Here is a 21,924-nt window from a genome sequence, read left to right on the forward strand (position 1 = left end):
TATCTTCCATTAGACACGTCATCACTCTTTAAATGATGTGATGATCGATTTAAAATTAATACACTTGATCCAACTCAATCAATTGTTATGTCATAATATTAGGATCCCTTCCTTTTTTTTGGGAACATAAAAATGATCTCAAAATGTAGGTTTCCAAAACAAAATAAAATAGCTAGTCTCGATTGATTGATTTATTTTCTTTAATGACTTTGAAGTTTTCTTCATTAAATACATTTAAAAGTTATAAGTTTCAGTCAATCAAATCCGGTCCATGTGAACCGTCCGGTCCGGTTCACAGACATCGTGCATCACGTGGAGCGATCCCCCGAACGCTTATCTCAATCCGCGGTATACCGGCACAAGCGTTCCCCGATTGCTCCGTCGCATCCCGTCTTCCGTCTTCTGTCTTCTGTGATATTCGATTCCTTTCATATGGATCGAGGAACAGGTTAATTGGCGAAAATCCTAGATGCAATCGTTCATCTACTTTGTTTTTATGTTGGACTCGTCGATTTTTGATGAGAACTTTCTTGGTGTTTGATCTTTGGTTCAGTGATCGAGTTTCTGGGGCAAGTCCCTCTATTGCAGCGCCTCCCTAGTTCTTCCCTCCGCAAAATCGCAGAGGTCGTCCAAGTCAAGCGTTATGGTGGGGTATCTCGTCTTCTTTATGCTTTTTACCCGAGAGTTCCTTTCTTTATTTTTGATGTTTTTTAAGTAATCGTACCAGTAGATGCAGTGTCATTATTGGGAATAATGTTATATTAGATCTTCGATCATCCCATGAAAGGTTGGAACCCTTTCTTTTGTTTTTATTTTTGGAGTCTAAGTATAAATCTTGTGGTTTTTTTGTATTACTGCAATTTCGATGATTCTAGGGTTCTGTTTGAGCGCTCGTTTGGACACTCTTTCTCCTTCTTCTTTTGGAATTAGATCGTAAATAAATGTTAAACAATTATTCTGAATTCTTCGAAGTTGTAAATATCTAGCGGTTTTGCTGGATTTGATGCATGTGGTCGTACTCAAAGATTAACGTTCTTTATGTATATGTCCACGGTCTTCTTGCAGAACCTGGTGAGTATGTTGTCCGTGAAGGAGAACCTGGATTGGGCCTTTACTTCATCTGGGAGGGTCAGGTACGACACGAGCTTTCAATTTTTAGCTTTGCAGATTAAACTATTATATTGTGAATTTTCCGCATTGCTTCCCAAGGTCCATATTGCTTTTGACAATGGTTTGAGTCTTTGGCTGGCCATTCACAAATTCCCAGACTGGGTATCTTCCTTTTCAGTTTTGGTTTATGATTGTCCTTCCATGCTGGCACTTTAGGAAATTTTCTCTTTCTACTTTATGCCTTCTATTATTTTGTAAAAAAATTCTCTGGAAATCTGAAATCTGCATTATAATAATTTCTGATTCACATTCTTTGACAGGCTGAGGTTTCTGGATCTGATACTTCTGAGAAAGAAAATCGTTCTGAGCTTCAATTGAAACAGTATGATTATTTTGGCTATGGTATGATGCTTACTACTGATGCATGTTTCACTACATAAGGTGCTTCAATACCATGATGAATTTTCCATACCATGCGGTTGCTTCATAATTATGATGCACCTACTGGTGTTGCAACTCTGCTACTTTTGAATGCCTGTTTTTCTTGAAATTTAGCACATGCTAGGATTCTTTATAGTTTATTTTCTATTCATATTGTGAAAGTTTGTGTATTAGAAACTTTATTAATAGTAGAGTAGGTTATGAAACACTTGTAGGAAGTTGTCACATATTTTTGCCAAAAGTTGTCCTTTTTTTTTTTCTATCACTATAATAATTTGGTATTAATTGCTTGTTTTTTTTTTAATGGTGTTCACTAGTCACAATAGTAGTTTCATGTAAAGCACACTTTTTTCGAGCTAAAAGAAATCTGCACCTTGTGTATATTCAGTGCACAAGTTTGGCATACACAACATGAAAAATTATAAATTCAGTCGCAATAAAGCTCATGGAGAAAAAAAGGACAAAACATCTGCTACTAGTTCAGCCAACCTCCTGGAGGAGTTATATGAGCGTGAAAGCCTAATGCAGTGGCAGTATCTGATATATGCCTGGAAGGGACACGAGTTTGAGGAATCAAACTGATGTATTGCAGTCTGAGAAAAGAGCATTAGTTATGTTTTATATTTTTGAATATGTCATCACTCATCAGGCTACTTGTGTGGAACATGTCTTTAAGCAACTTCTATGACATTCAACTGTGATAATTAGCTGACCACTGAAATGTTGTAACTTGTAAGCAAAAAATAATTTCATTTATTCACCAACGTCCTGTAGTATAACTAGGACATGTACTTACTACATAAGGAAAATCGTATTATGCAGCTAGGAGCTACATGTTATTTGCAAAACTATTTTTGTAAATTGCCTTTTCAATGACAAGGAATTATTTTGGTAGCATACTCTTCATGCTTATGATGCTTTTTACCAGATCTTCTATCTTAAATTCCAACTTTCACTCTTTTTTAGGTACTGGTGGTTCCACTCATCAAGCAAATGTGGTTGCATTGTCCAAGGTAGTTAACTAGTTATAATTTTCAAATTTATTCTTTTATGACTCTGATCCATTAATCCAAGCTATTTTCACAGAAAAGTTTTTTTCCCTTAACTGATCACAAGACATTTGCAGCTGATCTGCTTGGTGCTGCCAGATGGATATAATAATCTATTGCAGCCAAAGTCAATTTGGAATGCGGAGGGAATTCCTGAGGATTTCTCACTTGTAGAGCACATATTGCATCTAGAGCCATTAGATGTAAGTTCATTAAATTTGACAGTTTTTGCCACTGATAAATTGTACCAATGGCCTCTTCTCTCTCTCTCTCTCTCTCTCCACCCTCCCTCCTCTCCTATCTTCTCTCTTATTGCTTTCTTTTGAGTTTGAAGTTTGTTGTAATCTGGTGCTCCAAAGTAAGCTTTATGGAGTTTGGTTTTTTATTAGACTACTGCTGATGGTATCTGTTTGAGAACAGTTTAGTCAGTAAATAGTATAAGAGAAGAATGACGAATTAAATTGTAGAGAAAAAAGATCATGAAAAATGAACCAATATATGTTAGATTGTACATATATCTTATTTAACAATTGACACAACTACATGCTGACTTGTTAGGTTACTGCAGTGTGTGTACATGGCAGGCTATATTACACATGCAAGTATGCTGTAGAGCTTATTTACATTGCATTTCATGAAAAATAAACTCAGTTCATTCTTATTGGACCAACAGAATGTGTTCAATTACTTTTTTTGTCTTATTTTACTTTCGGAGGAAATCTTGTGGTACATTGATTGAGATATATTATTTTTAGATATAATGTCCATGAGTTCCTCTCCCTCTATCCAAGGATGAACCATGCTTAGATTATAGTACGATGAAACGGTTCTAAATACTGGTTTCAGAACATTGTTGGACAGTTTTCCGGGCAGTATATTGACCTGTAGCATCCGATACAATTGAAGCTAGTTACAAAGAAATGAATGTTGGCTGATAATGAACCATGTTGTCCTATAATTCTAGTTTCTTAAGTTGTATAGATTGTTTTCTGTGGGTTTTTTGTTTTAAGTTTCTCATCTTTGTTGTTTCATGTGTTTTGGCAGGTTGACATATTTAGAGGTTTTACCTTGCCAGATGCTCCATCTTTTGGACAAGTTTTTGGAGGACAGTTAATTGGACAGGCATGCATTAGGAACTTTCTTCAATTTTTTTTCAAATTCATTGATGTGGAATAATATGTTTGATTTGGCTGTCTTTTCTTTTAATATGATACTTTTTGTGTATCAAATTGTAGAAATTCAAATTCTCTGATATACATGCAACTTATACAACCACAATGTGACATAATCTACTTGGTGTCATTTAAATATCATCCAAATACATGTGTCCTTGTAGCTAATGAGCCTGTAGACTCGAGTTTTCATTTCTGTAAATTAGGATGTTAAAACCTACTCATGGTCTATTAACATGGTCAATGATGAAAATATAGGCAGGGAATTCTGATTTGACCTCTGAGCATCTTACTCAATCTGCTGTTGGTTGCTTGTTGTCACCTATGATATTCAGTGTCAGAGATAGTTTTAAATGCTATTGACTTGTATGTTTTCCTGCTGCAACTGCTAGATTATTAATATGTACATGAAATAGTGCATGCATTCAGATGATTGCTACAGTTTTTTTTTTCTTCTAGATCTATCAGCATTAAAGTTGCATACTTACATCACCTTAAGTTATCACGAGATTGTCTCCTTTCCAATGCACTTAGGGTATGATAGATCCTTCTTAACCCCTTTGTTATGTATGGGCACCTTCTTGTACAGTAGAAGCAAACTACCACATGGTGTCTGCAATACAGGAAAATTCTTTACAACAGAGGATTGCTTTTTCATGGCATCAGATAGGTCAATACCTTTCCAGCATGGTATGACACTGCTGTACTGGTTTGGTTAGCATGCACTTACTCGAACTGACACAGTTAAAAGATCAGTTTAGTCATATGTTGGCACCTTGGCGTAGGGTCTTGAGAGCTTGCTGACAACTTCCTAGCGTGGTATGTTTTGACTCTCGCTGAACTGATTGGCACAGTAACCTGATCAAATTCAAGCTCTTACATAAAAAACCTTTTGTTTTAATTTTGATAGTTTGTTATAATGGAATGTTTTTCTAGTCAATTAATTGCTTCTAACATCACAGTTCTTTTGTTGTCTTTTCTATTGGCTGTTTTTTGAATGCTCTTACTCCCTTTTCAACCTTAAATTGTAGGAATCAGTGCCTTCACTTGTTCTCTGTATTTTTTGTACCTTTAACTTGGCCTAATCTTCCTTGTAACCACAGCACATTTTTGAGACTTTAATGCTATAGTTTTGTCAAAATGAAAACATGCAGAACATTTGCGACTCCCTCGTGCATTACCGTAATAAGTTTGACTATTGCTTTGAGATGTTTTGAAAGTCAGAGACTGACTACTTTTCCTCATCCGCTACCCAAGGATTACAATACTGAATGATACCGCCTGTATCGGGCGGTACATACCGGTTCGTCAGCAGACCAGTATGCGGACCAGCCTACTACCGGGCAGTACTATTGATCTAGCCCCGTATCAGACGATACGGGATGGTATCCGACGGTAATGGTCGATATTTCGACCATTACTATCTGAAATAGGTCGGTAACAGTCGGTTTCGACCGGTGCCACTCGCTATCGGACGGTATTGGCCTGGCTGCGGTGAGAGAAGAAGAAGCGTCGAGGGAGAAGAGGGAGAAGGCGCTTGAAGAAGAGGGAGAATTAGGAGAACCTCGACGCTTCCCGATCCGACATCGCCCTCCCTCGATGATCTTGATCTAGGAGGTAATGGAGAAGCGACAGTTTGGCTTCTTCTTCGTCGCGTTCTTCACCGAAGGCCAGAGACGCCTACGGCCTTCGATGTCCATGCCGCAAATGAGAAGAACGCGTACGTTGCCTCAGCAACGTTGCCTCCTTTTCTTCTCGTAGTGTCAGACGAGGAGAAGAAAAGGAGGTGACGTTGCTGAGGTAGCGCACGCCTCCTTTTATATATATATATATATACACACACACACACCGATCGATATGCCCTAGCGTATCGCTCGGTATGCCCGTACCACATTAAGCAAAGCTCGAAACACCGGTACGGTATGAAATTATGAACCTTGCTATATTCATCAAGGTGTCAGTAGCCTTTATTAAAAATGAAACAACATATTCTTTCCTTGGAAAAAAAAAACATAGAAGTCTTTGAAGTTCATTAAATGGTTGGAGAGTGTAAATTAGAGGTTTTTTCTTTTCTTCTCTTTTTGAGACAGTTATAACTAAGATGTTTAGAAAATTTAAGTGCAAATGGTTTAACTATGGTAATTTAATGTCATTATCTTCCATTTGCAATTGAACTTCTGCAATACTTCAATGTTTGTAGCATGAAGCAATTGCTTAGTGCTGGCATGATTTTCTTTCATTTATAACATACCTTTATCACTTTGTTTCTTGTTTGTGCAGGCACTAGCGGCAGCTTCTAAGACAGTGGATTGTCTTAAACTTGCACATAGTCTGCATGTAAACTTTATTGTGGCTGGTGATGTGCACTGTATGTCTTTTGTTTGTTGTGCATAATCTGCATATAATTGAAGTTTGTCTTCATCATTATCAGTGGATGGCAGACCAATGCCTTTTTGTCTGATCTATCTATGGCAGAGCAATTTCATGATTTACTGGACTAATATGGGCTGTTTAATTATAGCTGGTCAATAACCTTGCATCTTGAACTGCATCGTTCACAAATTGAATATGTCAATTTCAAGACGCTGGAACACAAAAGCCATGAAGTGGTTGAATGCAATATATTTGATCAAATTGTAATTTCCACTGTTGAAATTGTTCATTTAAGTCTGCTTTGTGAATAAATAAGCTGAATTGTATGTGTCATATAAATCTCACTAGTTCAAGAATTTAACTGTCGGATTCTTGTGTCTGGTTTATTGTCTTAGTAACAAGAGGAATCACATAAGAAGGAGCAAGTTGGCCTTTAAAACTGCATTTATACTGTCAAAAAATTACTGTAAAATTTTGCTGAATATTTTTTCAAAATTTTCATTTGTCTTTTGTAGCACCAATAATATATCAAGTTCATCGTGCACGTGATGGGAAAAGCTTTGCTACTAGACGAGTTGATGCAAGACAACATGGGATTGTCATGTTTACTTTGCTTTGTTCATTTCAGGTAATGCAAAATCAAATATGCTAATTGCTATGCATGGTAATGATGTTACTATGCAACACATTTTTGCATCAAGTAATCACTGGTAGTTGTCTATTTATTGTGATACTGGAGATATATTTATAATGTGTTCAAATTGCTAAGTATAATATTTTATAATGTTTGTCTTGGGGGGGGGGGGGGGGGGGGTCCTGCAAGAGAATTGTAATAAACAACAGCTTTTTTTGGTTTCCTTGGAGGTTAAGCACATATGAGGTCTAGAGCTATTATATTCTATTGGAAACTTTTATTAATGTACTGAACTTTATTAGAACTCTTCAGATATATGATCATTGTCATTTATTGGACTGTAATAATTTGTTTTTCCTCTATTTTGTTGCCTCTTTTTTTCAGTTGACTACTGACTGCACCCCTTAAAAGATTCTTTTAATGCCACCCATTGAAATGTTTTCACCTTTTGAGAATTATGTATTGTAACCAATGAAAATGTTTCATAATTTTTGATAAATAATACTATAATAAACAAGGTCTTCAATTTTGCTTGGTTTGGTAACTAGTATTTACCAATCTGGGTGTGAACCAAGATGCAGATTGCCCCATTTTGAATGATTTGGTTTGATTCATTTTTTAACCTTTTGCCCTAAAATGCTGGAATATTTTAGCCTTTTAGGGTTTGCGAACCTTGTGAGTCATGATCACACACATCTCCCCTCTATGCTACTGGTTGCGCCCACTGTTGCCTGCAGCCTGTCGCATGCAACCGCCCACATGCAATTGCTACACACGTTCTTCGGGACTTTTCCTTTTCTTCTTCCTGCACCGTTTTTTTCTCTTCCTCCTCTCCTTCCTTTACCACTTTCACTGCTTCCTCTTCTTTCTCTTCTTTCTTTTTTCTTCCTTCCTCCTCTTCCTCCTTCAACAGTATCATGGTATGTTTCTGAATTCCATGTGTAGGTACGTTGAATAGAACGGACCCGTATTGGTCCAGTCATTGACTAGCACAAGTCCGGTACCTGAAATTAAAAGCCTTGATCGTACGTAGTCATATATTTGCAGTTAATACCATGGTTTTAGGTTTTGGGTACCGGACCCATACTGGTCCTTGGTCGGATCAATATGTGCAGACTGACACATGGGATGTTGGTACAGGTCTGGTACTTTTTAAAAGAGTTTCGACCATTCAAAACCCTTTAAACCCTATTTCATGGGTATTTCCTTCTTAATAAAGGCAATATTCATATAATTTAATTGGTTCAAGTTTACAAAACTACATAGATTGCACTGAAGCATGTAACATAAAAGATACAATGATGGAATCTAAAGAGTACCGTTTAATATACTGATAATTTATGAGTCATTTAATAAATAGTGCATAATGAATGATTGTATAATAAGATTATATACTTGTTTCTACTATCAAAATGAATATCTAATTTCACGATGAGTGAGTTAGGATACTCCATTTGATGATAGATCGATGCGGTATCTCTGTATAGTTCAAGTATAAAATGACACCCATGACATCTGATACTGATATATACCATGTCACTACTGAATCAATGTTGTAGTAGTTATCATTTTATTATTGTGAATCACCTGTGTGGTAAGAGGCTCCTCGAGAAAGTAGGATCTTGGTAAATATAACTGTGTATGATGTAGTGCCCTGAGCTGTTGTTCATCACGATACTGTTGTTGTGTGCCATAAGATGTATCCGACTATGAAAATAGTGACAAACTGTTATCATGCATCAGTTGGCTATAAGATCTAGGATAATATGAAGGCTGAGAGTACGAGGAACTGTTGTCTGACTCAGTATGCTGTAGACTCCATCCCATATCCTCATATAAATCAACAATGTCATATCCCTTTCCTTTATGGCCATAAACAAGCATGTGGATCCTCGTGTTGATGCCCCATACTTTCCCTCGTCATGATAACTCGATGCATGAGCCTGTTGTGACGTCATGAGCTTTGACATTAGTAGCTCAAAAGAGTTATATTTTCAGATGGGAGTAATAGTCATTCTCTGTATCCTTTCATATCATAGTATATGAACCATGATGTAGGTATCAGTTATTAGATGCTCTCCTAATTTTTGTTACATGGTACTTGTCCATGTTGACCTTTATGTAAACTTTTGGTTGAATAAGTACGACAAGCAAATGGGTTTCATTGTCATGAAGGTTTTAGTTTTTTAGTTTTCCACTAGTTAGATTATTATGTATATACTGTAATTTTTTGTTCAGGTTCAACCATACTGCAAAGTCATATAACAGCCTTACAAGACCACACAAAATTTGATATTTGTGAGGACACAACCTTTGTCTTCGTTTTTTGACTGCCTACTGGAATGGCATGATTGAAATCTGCTTCTCGTCATAACTATGTCATATCTAATTCTGATCCATATGGGTTTTAGTTTTAGCAATTTTATGACTGTTTAATGCATGCATGTGCATGCATGTTCTGTATCATTGAGTATTGTGATCGATCAACTTTGCAATATTGTACAACTGGTCCGCTCCTTTGTCATTAAATTTGTGAATCATACACTCTAAGTGCATAGTATCAGTCTACATTGTTAAGGTTGTCACCAAATTATAAGCTCCACATTGCTTTGAACATGATGAGGACAATTTGCTAATTAAGATATGCATTTGATTTTTCTGTTTTGCTTCGGTGCAGAAGGAAGAAGCAGGCTTTGAACATCAGGAAGTTCTGATGCCAAATGTGCCTGGTCCAGAGATGGTCAGTATCATTTTTATGTTTCTGATGTGTCCTAATTTAAAATTTTAATTTGGCTTTCAATTGCAGCTTCTCTCAATGGAAGAGTTACGAGAAAGGCGAATTACAGATCCTCGTCTTCCCATGTAAAATTGATGAGCATGCCAGATAATTTCTTATGATATGTTTTTGTTATTTGAAGCATTTTTAATGAAATATGCATGCCTTACTTTCAAATAACAGATGTAAATACGTCTGTTCTTGGATTGTCAAATAGTCAGAACAGAAAGGCATCACCTGATGCTGATTGCCGGTAGTTCATACTTCATAGTAATAAAAGCTGAATATAGCCATGGCCATTGATTGAGATATAATACAAGTCCAATTTTCTTAAAAGACACATGCACAAATCAAAGCTATTGTCAATTCAGAATAGTAATTCATCTTACTAGTCAAGAAGCTGACTATAGTCAGCTGTTAGTCGGGGTGAATACCTTCATTGTCCTTTTGATCTGTCGCATCTCAATTAGTCCCACATCAAAAGTGGGACTCATTATGATAGTTTATGGGGCTCTAAACAGATCTGCTACCAATAATAACTTGGGTTTTCACATTTTTAATCCATATGGTTTCAAGCTCATTATATTCAAGTAATTTCTACAGTAATCTTACGGAGCATATCATGACAATTGGTATCATAGTGGATCTAGTAAAGGCTAACTATGGATAAAACAAGAGACATCCCACTGTGGATGCACGACTGCATCGTGGAGCTCATGTGCCATTAACCAGGGAATGGTTATGACCATATGGTAAGGCATTGGGTCTCAGGTTTTGACATGCATGTCAAGCCTTTGAGTGGTAGATTCTGACATTTCAATTAGTCCTGCATTGAATGCGAGGGAATTATGATGGATAATAGTGCTAGATGGATCTCCTATTAATAACTTAAGCATTCTTAGCTTGATTTTAGATCAGTTATATCCAAGTTATTAGGTCAGATTACCTATCGAACTGGGTCATGAGATTATTCCTTTCATTTGACTTGTATTTCCCTCACTCTTATGGCAATATACATGAATGTTTTTACAAGTCACATCTCTAGAAAGACCTTGTGAAGTAGTTAATATGGCACATATATGATAGCATATTGGATGAAGAAAAAGTAAAATGTACTTGCATTTGCACATTGAATCATTTTTCTTCTCCGACTAGAACACACAACAATTCAGAACCTCCCATCTGCAGGCAAATTAATTTGTATCAATGAGAAGCCCAGTCAATCCATTTGGCCTTGCAGCTTCCTTAATTGCACTAGTACACAGATGAATGACAAACCTTAAGTGAAGAGAATACAATGTAAATAGACTTTTGTTGAGGAAACCAATTTATTCATATGAATCTATCATAATTCTGTATCTCAAAGTTTCTTGGAAGTTATTTTTTTGGACATAGTGAAAAAATAGTAGAAACTAAAAGAACTTCCCAGTTAACTAAATAGATTTTTAACAAATGAAAATAAGGAATAGTTTGTCAAAATATCTAAATTGTATGGTTTTAAATAGTAATAAAAACTTATGAGGTAGAACTTAAAAGGCTCCCTTATCCCTAGTTCCTAATTGCATGAGATTATCATGAGCCTGCAAGCAACAATGTTCTTGCCAGAACCACCACAGCTACAAAACTTATACAAATTGTTGCCTCAAGAAAATGGTAGAGTAACTACCAGTCTACTACTGTATGCATATGATAATATCAGTGATCACTAGTTCACCATCTTGTTAACATATATATTCTTTCACGATTGCATTATCATGGGCCAGAATCATTTGATGATAGCCACAATGCAACAAATATAAGATTGTAATATAAGATTATTAGCTTATTCTTTGGCCTATTAGCTTTCTGTAATATAAGGTAATAAAAGGATTGTAATATAAGCTTGTTGTAATGTCAAGTAAAAACAAGCACAATGAGATCTTTGGCCTATTAGCATATTATTTATGGAAGTCTTCATTAAAATCATATTCAACATATAAATGAAGTATGACTATATGGCATTGGTACATCCAAGATCCTATCTTGTTACTTGTAGGAACTTTCATATGATTATTGTCCCTGGTTTGATTATTCTGACAACCAATTTCCTCCATCATCTTCTGCATACTCTTTGTGCTTATGATGCCTATTGTGGTGTCCTGGTAGTTGTTATTGAAGCCTAACAAATAGCTACCAACAGACACTACCGAAACACTGTTGCTAGAAGAAAATTTGTTCCATGGCCCATAGAGATAAAGTTTTGTGAAGCGGGTGACTCTGCTAACCAATCTCAACCGAGGTAATTGTTCAATCATATTTCTCATGCTATTTGATACTATTTTATGTTGTGATGCTTTAAGATGCTATGAATTTCAATTCACATACCACAATTTTTTCCTCTCTCTCTCCCTCCCTCTTCCCCCCCCCTTCTCACATCACAGAATGAAGTATTGGTTTAAAGCAAGAGGAAATCTTTCGGATGACCCAGCTTTGCATAGGTATGTTGTTGCAAATTTGCATCTTCCTGGAATAAATACTCCTTAATGTGTAATATACACTAAAATATCTCATGATTCTATATCAAGTTCTTCACTTTCAAGTTACACGGTGTACAATTTTGCTTCTTTAATATGTAAGGTTTTAGTATTGCATGTGCTTGGCACTTATATCTTACAAAAATTAATACATATAATGAACATCTTCAATGGCAATTAGGAGGTTGTTTAAAATAAATATATGGAGAAATTTGCTATTATAATTTTAAAAGGTAGACGTTGCACACTAAACATGATTTTGTAGAACAGTTTGTTTATGAAGGATAGAAATGTCCAACTCAGGTGCTATGTCAGTTGTATTCTTAATCGTTGTTGACAAAGTTTCTCACCATGCAAGTAAACAAACTTTAGTCACTTTTTTATAAACCAGTTCTTTAAGAGTCATCTGAAAAACCAGATAAGAGCAATTGAAAAACCCAGAAGCTTATGTAAATAGAGAATAATATTTTCAATTGATTATTTCTCATTTTGGAGATTCAACACAGATGCTTTAATGTTGTTGCTTCTTACAGTTTCTTTACAATCCTTAAGAGCTCCTGGAAACAAAACCAATTAACATCCTTAAGTGTGTTCTTGGATGCCTAAATGCATGATTCCTGGATTTAGTAGAATGTACTATTTCATGGAGAGATAATGTCCCATGTAGGATGCTTGTAACAGAATAAAGATGTCATGAGTGATTTTTCAACTCATATGTCACATCCCAGATTTATAAAATATAATAAATCATTATTTTATTATTCATAATTTATAGAATACATTTCTTTTTTTTATCTTCATCCTTGAATTCACATCCTTGTCTTTACAATAGTAAATATTTTATTAATTTAAAAAAGGATTATATTTTCTTGGTAGGGTCATAAGTCTCTTCCACCCAAACTTTGGATCTATGACAAAGTAGCAGATTATTCTGAAAATAAAAATAGGATAAAAATATATCAACAATCATACACGCTGATAGGAACCTTTGGAAAATCATAAAATTAATCTTCAATAGTCGTAAAGCATATACAAATGTTAATAATTTAATACGAAATGATAATATATCGATTCATTATAAAACTTATGCATAAAGAAAACAATGATAATTTCTTACGTAATAAATAAAATCATACATCAGCCACATGCAACACATACATAATAATAATATAACAAAGGCGTATATCACAACCGATGATGCACTCTCCCAATAGCAAATGGAGAGTCATACTACACAGGATGAATTCCTTCCAACAACGGATGGAGATAACTCATATCGCACTCCCAACAACAGATGGAGGAATTGTTTAACCGTTATGTCTGACGGCCCGTTAATCCCCGAAGGGAATCACCATACCTTCTCTCGGTAAGGATACATAAACATCCATGATCATTCATTTTCATTCATCCATTCACTCACACATGTATTAAGAAATCAATATGATCAAATATTATGAGAGACCATACTTAATGTATGATCTACTAGACTATGTTCATTGGTGGCTTCGTATTGTGATGGACCCGTAGCTCCTTTCATAGGTTGCACTTCTAATGTAAATCACTAGCCTAGTCACATCTACTATATGGTAACAATAATATCAATATTATAAACTTAAGAAAAGTAGAAAACTAATAATCATTTTCAAATGACATCTTCAGATAAAATCTTTAAGTTCATCAGATCATAAAGGTATAAAACATCAATCTCTCAATAGTCCTTAATCAACCGAAAACCTAATTGAAATATCTCAATTGACTTAAACCAAACTCAATTCGATTATGACCTAATGGAACTGATCTCAAATCCTTATAGAACGGGTCTTGAATCACCCTAGATTGCTCTAATTTAGATTCGATTAATCTCGATTAGGTCAAGTATGTTTGAACTAGTCAAGTTGGTTTGAAATCACCCTAAACTGACTTTAATTGATCAAACCTGTCTAATCCAATCAATTAATGAGCTCAAACCAATAAAGAGAGGAAATCAGACTATGTCATATAGTGTTAGCCTAAACTAAATCGACTCACTTGAGTCTTAGACAGGTCACATGTGTTGCACGTGTCTGTCCCAAGTAATAGGTTGGATAGAGGAATAATAGGTTGGATAGAGGAGCGACGATGTGTCTAACTCCCAACGATTTCAATAGGCGCTCGAGCGAGGCGAGGTGAGGCCCGAGCGCCTCGTTTCATGTCCAGGCACCTCGCTTCAAAGAGGCACCGCCTAGCCGTTCGCCCGAGCCCAAGCGCTTCGGGCGAGCGCCCGAGTTCAACCAAGCTACCGAACCAGTGTTTTACGTTTGGTTCGATCTTCGATGCTTTAGTTGGTTCAATGGAACCAACTAAAGCACCAATATCAGCCTCCCAACATTCCTCTCGTGACTTCCCCAACCCTAACCTTGCTCGCGACACTACCGCTGACATTTCCTCTCTACTGCCACTGTCTCTCTCCGCTGTCGTTGCCTCTCTTCATTGTCGCTGCTCTCCGCTGCCACTGCTACTGTCACTGCTTGCCATTGCTATCGCTGCTTGCCGTCGCTGCTACCGTTGCCACTATCGCCGCTCCTGTTGCCGCTGCTCGCTGCTGCTTCTCTCAGTCAGCAGCCTCAGTGTTACTCTTACACTGCGCTCCGCTACTGCTACCGCTGCTCACTTTTACCACTATCGCTGCCGCTGCCACTACCGCTGCTGTCGCTGCTTGCCACTATTGTCGCTCCCGCTCCCATTGCTGTTGCCGCTACTTGTTATTGTTACTCTTAATCCCTCTACTCACATTGACTCGATATTATACTATTAACATTATATTAACAGTATACTATTAATTGTATACTAGTAATAATATTTTTTATTTATTAGATTAATAATATATTATTTTAATTTTAATACTATTAATTTTTATTTATTTGAAATTGTTGTTATTGTTTTGAATTTTGAGATTTTTTGTTAATGGGATATTATGATTCTGTAAGATTTTTTAATTTAATATCATATTTTTTATTTAAATAATTATATTTATTAATTATATTATATATTTTTATATTTTAACGTCTCGCTTCGCTCGAGTGAGTGCCTCGGGCATTTTTGGACCTTGGCGCTTTTTGGCGCCTAGCGCTTTTTAAATCACTGCTAGCGCCAATCGCATAGCCGAGTAGGTTTAACTTCACGAACTAGGCAAAGCTTCACTCACAAGTTAGGCTGAGCCTTACCACTGAACTAGGCTATACTAGGCTCGCGACTTGGGTCGTGCCTAGACACATGAGTTGGGAACGTGTTTGACCACGTGGACTAGATCGTATCTAGCCACATGAGCTGGACCATGCTTGACCACATGGGTTGGGTCGTACCTTGTCACATGGGCTGGGTCGTACATAGCCACATGGGCTTGGTCATGTTTGACCATATGGGTTGGTCGTACCTTGCTACATGGGTTGGCTCCTACTTAGCCACACAGGTTGAGTCATGCCTGGCCATATCACATGGCTTAATCATGTCTAGTCACATGAGCTAAGTCATGCTTAGTCACATTGGTTGAACTGTACTTAGTCAGATGGGCTGGGTCGTACATAATCACATGAGTTAGATTGACCCGGTCTGACAGATCAACCTGACTTAAGTCAGACCCCAATTAGACTCCTCTTTATCAAATTAGATTTCAATATTTTAAACTATTAAAGAATAACTCAAATCCATGAATTAAAGAATTTAAATTCATGATCTTAAATTTAAAACTAATTAAATCTTAAAAATTCACACATAATTCTTGAAACATAGATATGTCGAATTAAATAAATTAGAACTAATATGTTAATCCAAAAATAAGAATTTTAATAATTAAATTAATATTAAAATTCATTTAAGCTTAAGAGATCAATATAAATCAAATAATCATTCTAACACCACAAATCAATTATCATTATTTACTAATCATGAAATTTCGAAATTAAAACATCATTATGCATCATAAAATTATATCAATTCTAACATCAAGATTTCAAAACATAAATCAAAGCTAATTAAAAAAGAAAGGATCCTACCTCTCATCGGTTATTCTTTCCTCGAGATCATCTCCTTGGGAAGTCCTCTCCTCAATCCTCCCATTGTCAAGCTCGGTGATGAATGAGGGTGGAGTAGCTCCCTTTATATAGGAGAAGATGAGATCTCCCTGAAAGGTAAATAATAATTTAATTTTAATTTAGTTTTATTTTGCTTTCACTTACAAAAAGAGAAATATAATATTCATTTTTTATGGTTCACACATGAAAATGAAATATAAACTATTTGCTTCCTAAAAATCAAATCATTCGTTAGGAAATAAATGAATTAATAATTTAATTGATTAATAGAATTCCTAATTTGTCCACATGATTAAGGAAACCAAATTTAATCATTTCCTTAACTATAGTATACAAACATGGAAGTTAATAATAAAGTAATACATTATTTATAGCAATTAATTTATGTTGAGAAATTATCGGTGATTGCACATATCCCGTCAGACAAAAAAAGGGCGCACTTAATGCATGAGGCTCCTGCCAATGCGGGGTTTGGGAAGGTTAATGTATGCAGCCTTATCTTTAAATATTTAAAGAAGTGGTTTCCGTGACTTGAACCCTGATCTCCTAGGTCGGACAGGAGCAACCTTACCATTGTACCAAAGAGCTACCATAACCTGTCAGAACTGTTCAATAAAAGACAAATAACTTCATTGCGTTGCATAATCACCCAAATGGTGCTCTGCAACAAAGTCTCCGTAGAGGGCCCTAATATTACAAATTTGCACAGATGATCCAGGATCAGATGACTCTGTTGCTGATCTGAAACTTGCCCACCATCTTCATCTCTTCTATTTTCTTTTCTATTCTTTCCCTAAATCATGACTCAACTCTGTGAGAAGACAAACAGAAGTCGGAAGCCTTCATTCTTCTATAAATTGAAGGGGTTCTCAAGTTAGTAAGTCACAAAGTCTTCACTTACCAAATCGGATGAGTCACCTTAAAGTCCTCAATATCTGAAATCTAATCCTAATTTCTAGATATTATGATCTCTTCCATCAAATCCAAAGTCTAATATTGTCAAGAAACAAATTATTTAAAATGGTAGTAATGATTTTGGAAAATAAATCATAGAAGGCAGAAACTTTGGGGCTTTCAATATTAGTAGTAGGATAACCTCAAAACGAAAGTTGGTCAAGCCTTCAATTTTGTTAAGGTCCAGTAGATTGTAGACTGTTGAAGACAAAATTGGGAATCGTTGAAGCCAAAACCAATTTCTCAAGTGGTAGACAAGGCAGAGTATGGAGGAAGAGATCAGGGAAAAGACAAAGCAGAGTCCACACCCCTAATACTTTACATCTTGCTCAGGGCCAGAAACATGTTGGGTTAGGTTAGTTGATGTGGGTAAAAGATACATAAGGCTAACCAAATTTAATCCAGCAAAGAAACTTTTCAGGGTTCCTGATTAGCAACCAGCCGGTATGGGTCTGCTTGAGTTTTCTTTGCAGCTTAGAGGTGGTTTACCTTAATTTGAAGGGAAAAACACTTATTTCTGATCGGCAGGATTCTCAAAGGACATGAAAGTTGCTTGATCCAAACATGAACTAATCCAACAGCACACATGCATGCACCCAACATGCAGGTCGAACATATTAGGTCAAGACAATCAGGTTAAGCCAACATCTTATCACAGTCCTTGATTGGTATGAATTGTGAAGCGGCAAAGCGTTAACTGTGGATTAGCCCACATATTAATGACTTTGATTTGCAGAATGGACTGCATGTCTATTATGGAAAGTCAGTACAGTGCCATGTTACAAAGGGAGAAAAGAACCTTTTTCAACCAGCTATCTATATGAATTTGAATGTTTAATTTGTCAACTTCTGCTTCATTTTTTACTGCTCTGTTGTTTATTGTTGAACAGGACGGCTGTCGATAATTTTAGTCTTTGGTTGGTTCTGGATTCTGGTGATGCCTTTGTTGATCATGCTTTTTCTGTCTTCACGACTACTTGACATTGATTACATTGCAGATGTGTTGTAGCATATGCATCAGATATTGTGTTTTCTGGTGTCAGTCTAAATCCTCACCGGAGAAAAGGACTGAGGGCAGCATCACTAAGTCTGGACCATTCGTATGTCTTAAGAACCTTTTCCTGCTTGAGTTTGTCTGCTTTAGCTTAGAACTTCTAGTGCTTAAAAAGATTGTAAATCTTTTATCCCCTTAGATTAGATTAAGGTTCCCTTCTAATGATTACAGCTTTATGCTCTTAAAATTTCTTGTCAACCTATTTTTGTTAAATTTTCATTCTAAATTGGAGCTATACTAAATACTAATCATCATTAGGCTTCCTTCTTTCTTGCACTGATAATTTCTTTTATCATTTTTTTCCTAGATTTATAAGACATGGAATGGAGATGAATTCAGTTTATTCATCTATCATAATAACCAAGCTCTTGAAGGCATCGCATGAGATAAGGCCAGGATATTTATTTGGTCATAGTAGAGTGACATATGATTGGATAAGTATATTGTTGTCCAAAAAAGCTGGTCTTGGAAATCATACCCATAACCATGGATTATGGGGATATACCATAGCATTAGACACTTGTGTTAGACCTATAAATGACTCATTTATTTTTAGGAATTGGTGCTCTTACTTTGTATGAAGTGATGCATTTCATTTGCTTTCTTTTATTTTTCCTTGTAGCATAACCCTATGTGAGACACAAAGATGAGCTAGAATGAAAGAACTAATAGATTTATTACACCCAAAACAGGGATGGGCTAGGTTTATGACCTTATAAGTCATGGAATCAATCCGATCATCAGATTATAAATTCATTTCATTCAGACCACCTTGGAATAGGCTCGTGTACATTCTTATGATGGGTCATAGATACTTTGTCTACTAATGGATTGCTATGTGGTCACATTCTATTTTGGATTAGGAATAGATGTAATCAGACTTAACTTTGGCTTATCTATTTGGGTATATTCACTTCTGTTTTTGGGCTTCTATTGAATCAAAAAATATGTTTGATTGTACATCTTGTTGGTATATATAAGGTATCCTCCAACTAATTAAAATCAAAGCAATTTCACATATGATGTGGGCCTATAAGATGATCGATCGATATAAATACTCCAAGACTCCACCTTTGTTGTATATTTCATGTGTCATGTTAGATAGATATTATATGCATTGAATACGATTCACTTTCAAGATATTGTAAAGACACGGACTCCGAGATCTTGTGCTAAAGAGTGTGGAGGTTCAAATTCTCTTCGAGGCACAATATTGAGAATGCTCACCGAATGCGCAATTCAATAACAGATTTCTTCCTTACTTTCTTTGCTCGTCTCTTCACTCCTCTCTTTCTTCTTCACAAAGGCTGCAGCCTGCAACATCCTAAGTCCACAACTTCAAGATTGATACCCAAGTCCCAGATTATCCTTTATTTTTTTCCACTGTCCCACTTCCCCTATTCTATATTCCTATTAGATGGATGCCACCATAAAAAAAATAAAATCTGGGTTTTCTTTTCCTTTTTCTTATAGAATGTAGATCTGTTTAGATCTGCCATATAAAATCATTTTAATTCCTTCAGTCCAACTCTAGCTCCAAACTCTGCAAATTCTGTGTTGTTGGCATGCCTTTCTGGCACCAAAACATCAAACTTCACTGATACCATCTGGCTTTTGAAACCTGTTAAATTATTTGTAAAGTTTTTGCCATCAAAATTTTGCCTTGCTCTTTCCAGTTTAAGAGAGTTGAACAAGTATAGTAATAAAGTGTTTGATGGTCTTGTAGAAGGTTGCTCCAGTTTCACAATGCAATCAATCTGGAATGTGCCATAGGTATTATGGCTTAAAAGGGAATTGAACATGCTACTAGTGTTTTTGAGTACTCCAACCATCCACTTTTAGAACACAGCTTCGACATTTAAGTTGATGGAGGACCCTCTGCAACTAAGTGCTCAAATTGGATCAGTAATTGAATAAAAATACAAACTTAATGTTAAGGTCTACATATTATTGTCATAATGTTATGTGGACAATCTCTCTGATTAAGGTGGTCAGGTTCCAAGGTTCCTTTTATATATGACCATGGAGTTGATTCTCGTCCTAATCATTTCACTTAGACTTCTTGTTGGAGCTATGGCAATTCCGATTGGACAAGACGTTCTGAGCTGATTAAGTTTTACTCTGTTGGTAGCTGACTGGGAGCATAGATTGTTGAGCTCTAAAGAATCGACATAGCACATGAAATCAATTCCAGTAGTCGTGGATGGATTCCTACTTAGACCAGGTATTTTGAGGTAAAAGGGAACAATGACAAGCTTCTTAGGTTAAAATATATTAGATATTCGCTAGTTTCTTATTTGGTAGGTTCACCAATGTAAAAAACATGAGGACGATCCCAACATGAGGCTTCTGTCAGTACCAAGACCAGGAAGGATTGATGTGCACAGCTTTGTCCCTCGCAAACAGATTGGTTATTTGCAATGTACTAACCTCTGCAAGCCCGACTTATATTTGGTAAAACATTAATGTCAGATATTTTCATGTGGTTTTGGTTTTTGTAGGAAAAATTCATGTTCTGATTTTCTCGAGTCTTAAATGAATGATCTGAGTTCTGTGATTTGTAATATTTTTCTTCTTCAAATGATTTTATCTTTATAGAGGATCATGTATTTGAACTTGATCAAGTTTTCCTAATGCTGATTCCTCTTTTCCCGTTTGCAGAGTTTGGTTCCACAGGCCTGTAAGAGCTGATGATTGGTTGCTATATGTTGTTAGTATTTGATCGAACATGTTGCTAAAATGTCTTACAAATGCATTTTCTCATCCTGTTAACTTCCGTTGACACAGATTGAGAGCCCGTACGCCAGTGGAGGCCGTGGGTTTGTTACTGGTCAGATGTTTAACAGGAAGGGAGAGGTAGTTATTTGATTTTCTCATGTTAGGATCTCATTATATGCACCCACTGATCTTTGGAAACTGTTTCGTGTTTCTATGCAGCTTATTGTGTCATTGACCCAAGAGTGTCTAATTCGAAAGCATATTCCGCAAAACCAAAATCCGAAAGCAAAGCTCTAAATGCCATCTCAGAGTTAATTATTGATTGAGGAAGGTGATTATTGTTGTTTGTTTCCTGTACATTATCAGCTCGCTGCTCTCCGTCACAACGATGATTATTCTACGAAAATAAGTTCAGTCGAGCAGATAAACACCCGTTTGGCTGTCTATTTTTCTGTACTCAGGACTGGAAATAAGCTCTATAATTTGTGGTGTAATATATTTAAATGAATCAATTATTTAACCTCATTTGTGGTGTAGTTTGCTGAGGCCAACCATAATTATTATATCATGGCTTCCACATTTATACCCGCAAGATGGATGTATTTGTGTCCATATGCTACTTTAAATCATGCATTAAACATAGAATAAATCATGTATTTTATTTGTATATCTGTAATTTATTTGTGAATTTATACATTAACTTATTTGTAAATTTTATAATTTTAATTTATTTGTGAATAATTAGAGATTATCTCAATATAAAATAAGATGAAAGAAAATTATTTAAGATGATATGAGTATGTGTTTAAAAAAGTGGTTAATGTTGATGGTATGAAAAGTTGGTAAAAGATTAAAAAATAATAATAATTATAAATAAAGATTTAAATATTTTAAATTTAATTAAATATATGATCTTTTACAAAGTATAAAAGATTTATGTGATCGATTTTAAATAATTAAAATTTATAATTTTATTATTATTATTATTATATATTTATAATTTATATTATCAAAAATAATGATCGTTTTTTTTTTTTAGAAAATATTTATTCTTGTGCAA

The 21,924-nt window shown here is 35.7% G+C and overlaps 1 protein-coding gene across 2 annotated transcripts; it reads left to right on the forward strand.

Moving 5' to 3' along the window:
• The first annotated feature begins 301 nt into the window (after window positions 1-301).
• LOC135619057 (acyl-CoA hydrolase 2-like) lies at window positions 302-21,475 on the forward strand. 2 transcript variants are annotated; one of them, XM_065120646.1, is made up of 17 exons: window positions 302-448; window positions 554-646; window positions 1,066-1,133; window positions 1,431-1,512; window positions 2,518-2,564; window positions 2,678-2,803; window positions 3,645-3,722; window positions 6,053-6,140; window positions 6,661-6,773; window positions 9,457-9,519; window positions 9,586-9,641; window positions 11,735-11,833; window positions 11,976-12,032; window positions 18,091-18,192; window positions 20,808-20,856; window positions 20,934-21,002; window positions 21,084-21,475. In XM_065120646.1, the coding sequence occupies exons 1-17, from the start codon at window positions 433-435 to the stop codon at window positions 21,159-21,161; spliced, it is 1,284 nt and encodes a 427-aa protein (XP_064976718.1). In that variant the 5' UTR covers window positions 302-432; the 3' UTR covers window positions 21,162-21,475. The 2 variants fall into 2 exon arrangements, with proteins under 2 accessions (XP_064976718.1, XP_064976719.1); XM_065120647.1 differs by lacking the exon at window positions 18,091-18,192 and having other exon boundaries at window positions 21,084-21,389.
• Window positions 21,476-21,924: the final 449 nt, after the last annotated feature.

The sequence above is a fragment of the Musa acuminata genome, chromosome BXJ2-8 (genome assembly GCF_036884655.1).
Source record: "Musa acuminata AAA Group cultivar baxijiao chromosome BXJ2-8, Cavendish_Baxijiao_AAA, whole genome shotgun sequence".
Classification (NCBI taxonomy): Eukaryota; Viridiplantae; Streptophyta; class Magnoliopsida; order Zingiberales; family Musaceae; genus Musa; species Musa acuminata.

Excerpts from the sequence above, each read along its gene's own strand:
- LOC135619057 (XM_065120646.1), top strand. Across the intron at positions 2,565-2,677 it reads ATGTGGTTGCATTGTCCAAG|CTGATCTGCTTGGTGCTGCC; the intron begins GTAGTTAACTAG and ends AGACATTTGCAG. Across the intron at positions 12,033-18,090 it reads GATGACCCAGCTTTGCATAG|ATGTGTTGTAGCATATGCAT; the intron begins GTATGTTGTTGC and ends ATTACATTGCAG.